The sequence below is a fragment of the Nothobranchius furzeri genome, chromosome 9 (assembly GCF_043380555.1).
Source record: "Nothobranchius furzeri strain GRZ-AD chromosome 9, NfurGRZ-RIMD1, whole genome shotgun sequence".
Classification (NCBI taxonomy): Eukaryota; Metazoa; Chordata; class Actinopteri; order Cyprinodontiformes; family Nothobranchiidae; genus Nothobranchius; species Nothobranchius furzeri.
The window spans coordinates 54251557-54262320 of NC_091749.1; the positions used below are offsets into that span (position 1 = coordinate 54251557).

At 44.2% G+C, this 10764-nt stretch overlaps 1 protein-coding gene across 1 annotated transcript in view; it reads left to right on the top strand.

Annotated features, from left to right (window-relative positions):
* nfatc3a (nuclear factor of activated T cells 3a) overlaps nt 1–10388 on the top strand; it is a 75585-nt gene extending 65197 nt beyond the window's left edge. The window contains 3 exon segments of the mRNA XM_070554950.1: nt 1835–1961; nt 3820–4860; nt 7282–10388. Of these exon segments, the coding sequence (XP_070411051.1) occupies nt 1835–1961; nt 3820–4860; nt 7282–7382 (1269 nt within the window). The 3' untranslated portion in view covers nt 7383–10388.
* The last annotated feature ends 376 nt before the right edge of the window (nt 10389–10764 follow it).

Sequence of the window (10764 nt, forward strand, 5' to 3'; positions counted from 1 at the left end):
TAGCACCGGTTCCAGGCAATAGCTGGAAATTATAGCTTAAATTTAATTTTGAAAAATAGCTTACATTTGGTCAAAGTGGCCTTAAAAAAGGTCTTAAAAAGTCTTAAATTTGGCTCCCTTAAACCTGCAGTTACCCTGTATGAACAACATCACCTTCATTTAGACAGAAACATGTTTTGGAGAGAAAAAGATAAAGACTTGCAGCACAACCAGTGTGTTTGTTTCTGACCACAACCAAAGTCTGGAAGAAGCCTCTGGGATGAGAGGCTAAATGTCTCCAACATATCTAGAAACGTCCAGCTGTTTTCAGCTAACACTCTCAGGACGATCATGTTAATTATTCTACTGGTTATTGTTCAGCCTTCTGACGCTCACGCTCACACACGAGTGTTGGTGAGCGGCTGTGTGTGACTGCTGACGCTCCGTGTGTGTTTTCATTTCTGCAGTGAGAAAAATTCACCTCACACCGTCCAGAGTTTGTTCTTTAAAGTGTCTAGTAAATCCACTCTGTTGACCTATTTTAACAAGTTTCCTGTACGCTGCAGGAATTAAAGTTTACATTATGGAGTAAAAGTTCGGCAGAAGTGTTTGTTTATATTTGGCCACTGCGTGCTGGGTGTGGGGAGGGGGGACGTGGCGCTGCACACAGACAGCTGGTGTGATCAGCTCTGAAAGCGTTGATCAGAATTAAGAGATCATGTTTATTTTTCACAGAGATCGGCCGCGGATTCCTCTTTCGGTCAGCATACAAGGAATCGAAATAAAACACTTTGAGCAATTCCAGGAAAAACTAACAGTTGGTCCCGGTCCTAATCGATGCTCGATGCCCAACCCTATTTAGGACACATTTCATGACTTGTAGACAGACAAAACCAACAAATCAGAAAACATTTCTTCATCAGGAACGAAGAGCTGGAAAGCACTTGATTCACCAGGCCAAATCCTGCCACATGTGCACTAGAACCTTGTGGTTCTGCTTCGCTGGCCTGTGACTGTGAGTCACAGACGCACTCTGAGCTTCAGCACGCTGAGATGCGTTGAGGATGGTGTCCAAGTGTGAGATAATGCTCGTACGGCAATCTGTGCTTGATTGATTTTGTTACCTTAATCATGTACTCTGTGTAAAATGTCTGCACACCTGCATGAGTTAGTGGCGGGAATTCCAGTCTGTCAAATGACCGACAGACTTCAGATTTTTCCATCACCCAAAAAAAAAAAAAGATCAAATACGTTAAATATCCAGTTAACATGACCCCTGCTATAGAGATAACTCAACGTTGCATTTTTTAACTCAGGAAAGAAGAGGGAGGCAGCATAAGAGTTGTGTTGCTTTTAGCCAATCAGAGGTGAGCTGTTTACATGTCATGAATATTACTAATTAGTAATCCCTCTTCTTCCACCACCTGAAGCTTTTATCAGACAGAAAATGACTTGCCAGGCATTCATTCATACTAGAGACTACAGCATGTTTATTAAAAAAAACTACTGAACAAAGCTTCAAAATAAGTGATTCACTAATTTCCCATAATCAGAAGATGATTGTTCCCATCAGACAGAAAATGAAAGAGCTGCTTGTTTCGGTGACATAGGTGTGAGCTCGTTCGCTTGCACGCTGAGAATATAGAATGGAATATAAATGATAAATGACCCGCAGTTGTATAGTGCTTGTCTGAGTCAGACGACTTCATAGCGCTTCACACTACAGTGAATCATTCATCCATTCATGCACACATTCACACACTTTCATCATAAAAGGATCATAAAAATGTTGCATGCTTAGTTTGTTTTTCCTTGTATATGCGATTCTTTAAAATTTTTGTTATTGTCTGTTTAGTCGTGCATCATCGTGGAGGTCCCTCCTTACCACAGTAAGGCCGTGAGTTCAGCCGTACAGGTGCAGTTTTATGTCTGCAACGGCAAACGCAAAAGGAGCCAATCACAACGCTTCACCTACCTTTCAGGTGAGTTTAGACACCATGTTAATTCTAGAACCTTGATCTTCACAATGCCAAAGATTTCTAGGTGTTTGCTCTGAGCTGTGGCGACTCTTCTGCGTTCATTTGAAAACGTTTGAGAGCGGAGATAACACACTCATCCTTTTGCACACTTCTCCACGGGGGCTTCACTGACCTCTTTTCTCTTGTTGTCTCTTCAAAGAAAGCCCTGACGGGGACTAAAGTGGAATCTTCCATTAACAATAACATTAACACCTGCCAACTGTTTTATTTTGTAAAGCTTCCTCAACGGCACCCCCCCCCCGCCTCTTGCTCTGGCTGCATTTGCATGAGATTTTCTGATACCAACCTTTTGATATCCAGGATAATGTTACTACATTCTTACGTCAGTTGTGATCAGTGTGTAGAAATGCATCGAGGAAGCTCGGCATTTAGATTTTTGATTGAGCACGAGGGACATATTCATTCGTGTCAGGTTTCATGTTGTGTTATTTAAAATTGTTATTGTTTATTTTTTTCTGGTTTAATTTCTAAAAATCCAGTCAAACTGAAAACGGAGTTGGTGTAAGATATTAACATGTGAGCTTTTTGTGCAACACATCCAAACCTTGAGTTTTACCGCAACAGTGTGTGTGTTGAGTGTGTGTTTGTACGTAGAAGCGACCTAGCCCATCCACCCACCCAGCCTTTCTGTTTGCAAGCACGCCCACTCGGCACAGGCAGTTCCTGTTTTCCCCGCTGACAGACCAGTGCAGCCAATCAGCAACACGTAGAAAAGCGCTGCTCTGTCAGTCAAACAGGGTTGCTGACACCACTAATGTCACCACGGACACCGCCTGCTTTATTGTGGCAGAGGGGAGAAAAATAGAGAAAAAGAAAGTCAATCAGCGGAGTTTCATCACAGGTATCGCTGCAGAGGCTCTGTCCCGATTAAAATATATTCTGAGATTTGAAAAAGCAACATGTTTTTACTGAAAACCGAGGAACAGACTGATCTTTTCTTTCTTTTATAATTACAACATCCATTTAAATGAAACATCTGAATCCCTCTTCTCTTTTTCTGGTTATCCCTGGCTCAGTTTCCAGTTTAAGCTTTGAACGCTCAGTCCTAAAAGCATAGCGGGGTGAGTAGAAGGCACAGGCAGCAAACCGGTTTGTTCTTTCAGCTTGATCTGAGCTGGGGGGCATTCAGCTACTCTACCCGCACATTTCACATGATGGCAACCAGGCTGACAACATATGCTCTCCTCTGATTCAGAGCTGGATAAAAATAAAACTCACGGTCACAAGGCACCAGATTGGGAAATGGGTTACCGATTGGCATAGCAGCGCTCTAAGCTGTTGCAGTAAAAGAGGCCGGCCCCATTTAAAAGTCAACGTCAGTTTGGGTTCTGGGGACGAGTTTTAACCTGTTAGAAGACCCATTTCACGTTCACACAACGTTTGGAAAGTAGAGTAGGTAGAACCTGTCCTTAAACTTTTAACAGTTTTTTTCTTCTTTAGATTAAAATGCATCAAACTTGTTGCTTAAAATCAGAAAGAATCTTACGTCTGCAAACACACACACTTGTTTACTAAAGAGAAAAATAACAAGGAAAATAATCCATTTTGATAGAATTTGGGTGTTTTTCATGTAGTTTTGTATTAATGCAATGGTGGTGAATCTGTAATTATGTTAATTAGCTTATGGTATAAATGTTATTTTTTTTTGTTACGCATCTGTCTGCTGTGGAAAGTGAATAAAAGAGAGTGGAGTTGAAGCATATTTGATGGAATTTGATCTGTGTTTCTAACTGTTATCTGTAATCTTGTCCTCTTCTAAAATTTGCTTTCTCTCTGTCTCTTTACTCTTTTGTGTCTTCAGTCTTGGTAAAGCAGGAGCAGAGAGATGATCTGGACCTCACTGCTGCCCCCCCCATGCCCATGGCACATGCTGCCAGTCTGGTGCACCCTCAGCTGCCTTCTCCTGAGCAGGGCCACCTATCGGACAACCTTCTGTCCAGCTCCCTTCATAGCCTGGCGACAGGCCCCAGACCCGGCCCACTACCTCGGCCCGGCCCCTGCCCCTCACTGAGCTCCGCTTCTTTCCAGCAACTGCCTCCCCCTCCGGGTCACGGTTTGCACCCCCTCCCTGCAGACTGCCACATGACGTTCCAGCAGGGCCCTGCTCCTGGTCCCCTCCAGCCCTCTTACCAGTCTTTGCACCAAACTCAGAGCCATAGTTTGCCCTTTAATGGCCAGCCCAGCCTCCCCCTCCAGAGCTATGAGAGAATGCCCTTTCAGCAGAGCCCCACTGCAGCATCACACCCGATTGGTTTGGGGATGAATTACCAGCCCTCCCCTTGCTCCTCACCATCAGCTCCCTCCTCCTCATCCAACAACCCCATCGTTGGATCTCCCCAGAACCAGCACCTCCATGCATTGGCACGCTTTCACTGCTCCCCAAACCCCAACCAGATGCCCTCTCAGCACCCTCTCACTGGGCAGCACTCCTCACAGGTGCAGAGAGGTTTGGGGTACCACCCTGCAGGTCAAAGGTCAGCTTCCTGTCCCACACCATCCACTGCCCATCCTCCACAGATGATCCCATCTCCCCATTCTGGTCCCTCCTCTCCTCAGCTCCACTCTTTGCCCTACCAGTCTCCCACTTCATCCTCCCCCACCTCAGGGGGCAGCCCGCTGGGCGTCCTGCCACAGCAGCAGCATTCAGGACAGCCCTCTCCTCAGGCAACAAGTCCAGTCTTGACCAGTTTATCTCCTTCAGCAGTGGGGCCTCTGGTTCACCCACTCAGTCCTCAGGGGCAATTTCCCTCAGATGGGGAGAGGCTAAATATTAAGCAGGAACCAGAGGACAGGGAGCCCACGTTCCGCTCCATCGGCATCCAGGACATCACGCTGGATGATGGTAAGATGTTAACTCGCCTAAAATACCTTCTGTTTTTTGGTCTTTGCGCAGCTGCAGCTGTAGACTAGTATTGTTGAAGGCCACCTTATGTGAGACGTATTTACACACAGACTGGGAAGTCAGATCTGTTTTAGTCATTTGATTGCTCAAAACCATTCAACAGCTGGATCAGAAATAACATCTGAGTAACTGGGTGTGATATCACATGATCTCTATAACTATATTTACTGTGATTATGTTTCTGTCAGTAGTTAGATTTCATAAACCTTTGAGACTCAGGAAAGCAGTTTTTAAGAGCTTCTATGGCCAGCATACAAATCCATCAAAAGCAGATGCGTCTCATCACTCCAACTTTTTACTTCATCCAGTCTCCTCTGCTGCGTCAGTTTGTTTTCTCTTTGTGATTCGATAGTTGCTGCCGGTCCACTCCTTTGCTCTCATCATCACTTTATTTATCCTCACCCTATTCATTGACATGAGTTATTTAGAGCACAACCATCTGTGATCAATCCCATCTTCTGTTTGAAACGGTTGCCACCGAGGGAAAACAATACATTTTTTTTTCTGCTGGCTGACATCTGGGTGTCTGATAAGACCGATAGTGTTTCATCCATCTTTGCGATGCGTAGTTGTGTCTCGTTACAGAGGGTCCTGTAGCCTAGTATTGAGTGTCATGGACACACGGGGAGCTGATGGCTGTAATATCACATTAAAGTGAGTAATTGGAAAACTGCAGCGCTTCTGTGTCTCTGACAGCAGTTTGAAGATTAACAACACTTTGAATCTCGTTTGGCTTTTTTGGAGCTGAGGAGCAGAAAGGTATTGCATCATTGTGTGCTACTTGCTAAAGCTGTTGCTGGAACATTGCAGTAATCACTTCCTGTGTGTGTGTGCGTGTGTGTGTGTGTGTGTGTGTGTGTGTGTGTGTGTGTGTGTGTGTGTGTGTGTGTGTGTGTGTGTGTGTGTGTGTGTGTGTGTGTGTCCTTACATTAACAAGTCTAATAAGGATAATCACACTTGAAATCCTGCATCCAAAGTCCTCAAATCATCCATCCTTATAAGTTGGAGCCATGTTTATTTATCTTTTTACACAGTGTGGCGTATTCAGATGATGGTACTGAGATTTAAGGTTAATAAGTAGCCTGGTCAGGCAGGGTTAGCAGGGGTCAGCCTAATTAACTCAGAGCTGCAGCTGCTGCTAAATCACGCATGGAAGACCAACTTCCACTGGAGTTGGTCTGAGCACCTATGAGCACATGCACTCCCCGTCTGTTTAATTTTCTTCACACCCTCGTTTGCATGCACAGATGAAATCAGTTTATTCAGTAAAGTCTCACGCAAAACTACAGCTATGATTTATTTTGTCTCACCCACAGCGGAGAGATGCAGCCACTCTGAAAGTGTAACTGCACGCACTTGTTCTCTTCAAAAAAAAGAAGTTTGCAACACAGTTCAGCTGGGATTGTAAAAATCTCCCTTTGAGCCTGCGGCTGAAAATAGATTTCTGTGCCAGCCCGGCTCTGTGGGCCATGTCTTAACGTAGCAACAGGAAGCTTCACGCGCCTCTGAGTTTTAGGAGGTTGTGGCACACTCTCTTAAGTAGATCACACTCTCTCCAGTTTAACACACAGAGAAGGTTGTACAAATACAGTTAAGTGTAATTGCACCATCTTCTCATAACTACTTCTTTTCTTGCAGTTTTTCCTCAGATGCACCTGTTCAGAAAGTTACCCTTTAACATCATCTAAATAGTGTATCACAATCAAAACAAACGGCTTTAGTAGTATCCCAGACTCGTGTTGGTGTCATAATAGAAAGCACGAGTGTGTGTGCGCGTGCCTGTGTTTGGAAACGGCTCCGGTTAGCTAGCAGATGGCTGCCGTGACGCACACCAGGGCATGCTTGAAATGTGTGTCTTAGTGTTTGTGTGTAAGGGAGAGATGGCGTGTTGTGTTTGTGCAAATCTGTTTGATGTCGTGGAAGGGCCAGAGCATGCAGGAGGTGAAAACCTGACTGACTGACAGATGGGCAGACATGTTCAAGATCCAACCCCTCTACAGGGTCACTCAGCTGAGGCGCTCAGTCAGAAATGTGCTCAGATCCTAAAATAGAAGTAGTTTCACTGTTTGTCGTTTATGTTTTATAATACCAACGGATACAGAGGGTGTGTGGAGGTACTGGGCAGGAAGTTAGTCAAAGATTTATTTGAAAATTAAAGTTTTTTTTGATGAAACAATTCAGAAACCAAGAAGAAAATTATGAAATTTCGCTGAAATGTCAGAGCAAATGTGACTGTGTCAGTAAAATAAACAGCATTTTTGTAGCTTGACTTCTGGATCTAAACAAAGCTGGATGGTTTCTTCATGAAAAATTATAAATATGAAATTGAAAATGGCCTGTTTTTTATATTGCGCCTTCTAGAGTCCTGGAACACCCCCAAAGCGCTTTACAACACAATCAGTCATTCACACCCTGCTGGTGATGAGCTACGATGTAGCCACAGCTGCCCTGGGGCTCACTGACAGAGGCGAGTCTGCCGTCCTCAGGTGCCACCGGTTCCTCTGAACACCACCAGCAGGCAAAGTGAGTTAAATGTCTTTCCCAAGGACACAGCGACAGGCTGAGCGAGGCTCAAACGTGCAACCTTCCGATTACAGGACAAGCACTTAACTGCTGTGCGACCGTAGCCCAAAAAAGAAAAGACTGGATATTGCTTAATTCATTTGGCCAGCATTGAAGGTGCAATAGGAGACGCTTTTCTGAGGCATTATTTGCCATTTTGTGTAAAATGCTCTTCACATACTGATGGCAACTAATGAATCAAATTAGGGATCTACCGTAAATCCTCTAATACAGGCCTGGGCCTGTATTTGACTCAAGCTCATCAAGCTCCAGGCCTTTATTGGAAGGAGGGCCAGAATTAGAGGCAGGCCTCTATTTCTATTTGAGCAAAATGAACTAATGGTTCGCTGGAGTTTTTGACAATTAAAATTGCGCCCACATTTTCAAAGTTAAACACATTTCTTTTAACAACGGTAGTTTCTGCTTCAGCCCTCTCCCCCCTCCCCCGTGCAGCGGCCGCAAACTCACTGATGCGCCTGCAGCCTCTCGGAGTTCCTGCTGCTCTAAACATTAAAATAATTATTTCATTTTCTGTTCCTCACTTCTGATTACCATCAATGGTGTCCATTTGTTGCAATCACCAGGTACAAAAACTAACTTTTTATTTGACTATTTTTCTGTCCTGCCTGTTTATTATCTTCCTGCATCTCCTCTCAATCCTAAAGAAAAACTGCTACCTGGGTTCATATATATTGACCTTATGAGTTACCTTTAAACTGCAGTTCTAAAAGATCTACCGACCGCAAAAACAGCGGAGTGCTCGCTGCTTTCCGGCCACATCAGTGATCAGTGCGTCAACGGAGGACAAGGTGATGCGCCCCGCTCCACAGCAGCGAAACGCATCAGGCGCAAATAAAAGACAGAAAACATTAAAGGAAATGAACCGACATGAACGATCGCGTGTCACTACCGACGCTCTGGCACAGCGCGTTGCCCCCTCGAGCGCAGGAGCTTGTCACCTGCTGACAGCAGGCTGCTGTCTTTTCCGAGGGCTGCATCTTGCCGGTCATTATCACGTGACAGCGACTAGTCGATGACAGGCATAAAAAGTCCCTATAGTGAAGTCGACTAGTTCATACAACCCCTATTGCTCCCCAGTGTTCTGCAGCGCATGTTCTCTTTGAACTTGATATCAAATTTTCGCCTCCTCTTCGTCTCCGCATGGTTAAAGTTACCCTCGCGGTCTATCACTGGCAAATCAAAAGTGAGACGATGACACAACCGCCCCCCGTACTTGCTTGTTACCACATTCCACCCGGCCGCAATAAGAGACCGGCCATTATTCACCTCCGCCGACTCCGACACCGGCCAAAAATATGAGACCCGGCCGTTAATTGAATACAGGCCTATATTAGAGGATTTACGGTATGTAGTTATGTGGTTATTTGCCCTTTTACGTCATAACCATGTAAAATTATTTTGCCCGGTTAGCTGCATTAGTCCTCCATGTCTTGGAATGGCGTGCTGGTGCAATATATTTTGTGCCACTAGGGGGTGTAGGAGTGTCACTATCAAAATAGGTTTACTCGAAAACCACAGAAGAGGTGAGCTTGTCACATGATCAAATAAATGTACTCAAAGATGAAGTGGTTAAGAAAAAGCACAGCGTGAGAGCATTTTCTTCTTGGTACTGAACACAAAAATAGGCCCCACATCAAAGCGCTGAGCCTGGCAGAACTTGGAAATGAAGGCGTGCAGCAAATTACCGAGACCAGCAACAGGTCAGTCTGCCATGGCGCTTTGCCTCTGCCTCCTAAGAGTTAATTGTTTAGTAAAATAAAGATGTAGTAGTGTAATTATTTAGTTCAGCGTAAGAAAACTAAAGAGTTTTTTTAAATTGCGGCCCCCAGAATGCGCTTATAAGTAGCGCTGTGTAATTAATGCCAGATGGTCTGCTCCGCAACAGGTCCTGACGGACATTTCAGCTCTCATCCCATCAATGTTACTTTTAGTTTATGAATGTTGTAACAAGTGGGGGACTTTGGATGTGTGACAGAATTATGTTAAAAATAGAAGACGAAAAAGTGTTTGCCTCTGCTCTATAAATAGTACAAAGATTTGCTTGTTACCGGTATATGAGTGTTAACTATTAAGTGCAGCAATAACTGGTTAAACAAATTTTGGAAAACGTGCATCCCTAAATCAGTAGTTTTGTCTAATGAAAGTATTTTTAAAGATTTCTGTAACATACAGTCCCAGATTAAATTAATCAGATGGTTGTAAAAGCCCCATTCTTAATGACTGGACCCTGATCCATCCATCAAACTGCCCTCCAACTGGTCCGTAAACTGGGTGCTTGGACTGTTCTGTATCTGCTGGTGTGCATGTGTAAATGAGAAGGCATTGTTTTAACATATCTCACCAGTCCTAGCACCGCCAATTTGTGTATTTGGAAAGTTTTTATTTTTTAAGTTGAAGTCCTAGTGTGTAAAAATATTATACTCCTTTGCACTCGTGGAGTTCAGGATAGGTATTGCAGCTACAGTAGCCCACATGCATCAAAAAGGCAATGTGAAAAGACCACACACCAACTGTCAACTATCTGCAAGTTTTACTGACGGTTTCTGCTGCTTCCTGCAGTCAGTGTCTCTCTCAGGGATTAAGAGAACCCTATGTTCGTGTCCTGTGAGTATACGAGCAGGTCTGACCAGTCATTTGCAGCAGCAATGTCTTCTTGCTCCAGGGCTGCTGCTTCTGCCACGTGAAACACGTCTTTTGCGTGTCTGTTCACGCACCACCAAAGTTATAAATAGGGATGTTTCGATATCGATGTCGGAAATAAGGCCCATAAACACTGTCGGATTATATCGGACTGCATCAAAAATCTCCGACATGAGCAGTCCGTTCCGCTTTAAACTTCATTCTAGAAAATCTATCCAGCAGCGCCCAGATTCAACATGCAAAGCCCACTTGATCAGAACAGTCTGTGCTAGCAAAGTATCGCTGAACAAGAGCTATGTCGGCAGTATTTTTTGTTAAAGTTTGAGAAAAACGTGGCTCAGTGCAACATTTGCCATGCACAAGCATCCTGTGGTGGAACGGAACCAGGAAAGTTTAATACGTCCAACCTCATAGCGCGTTTGAAGCAGCATCACAAAACACTGCATGAGGATTTTTGCAGTGTGTGAAATTTAAACTTGGGACACTCAACTTGTAGCAGTTGATCGATGGACAATATTGTGTTTTTTTCTTATGTCCCTGCACTCAGCTGTTCCTACCATTTGCAGACAGTAAAACATAACCGAAGTGACCTAGAATTAGTAATTTTGTATTTTAAAAAGA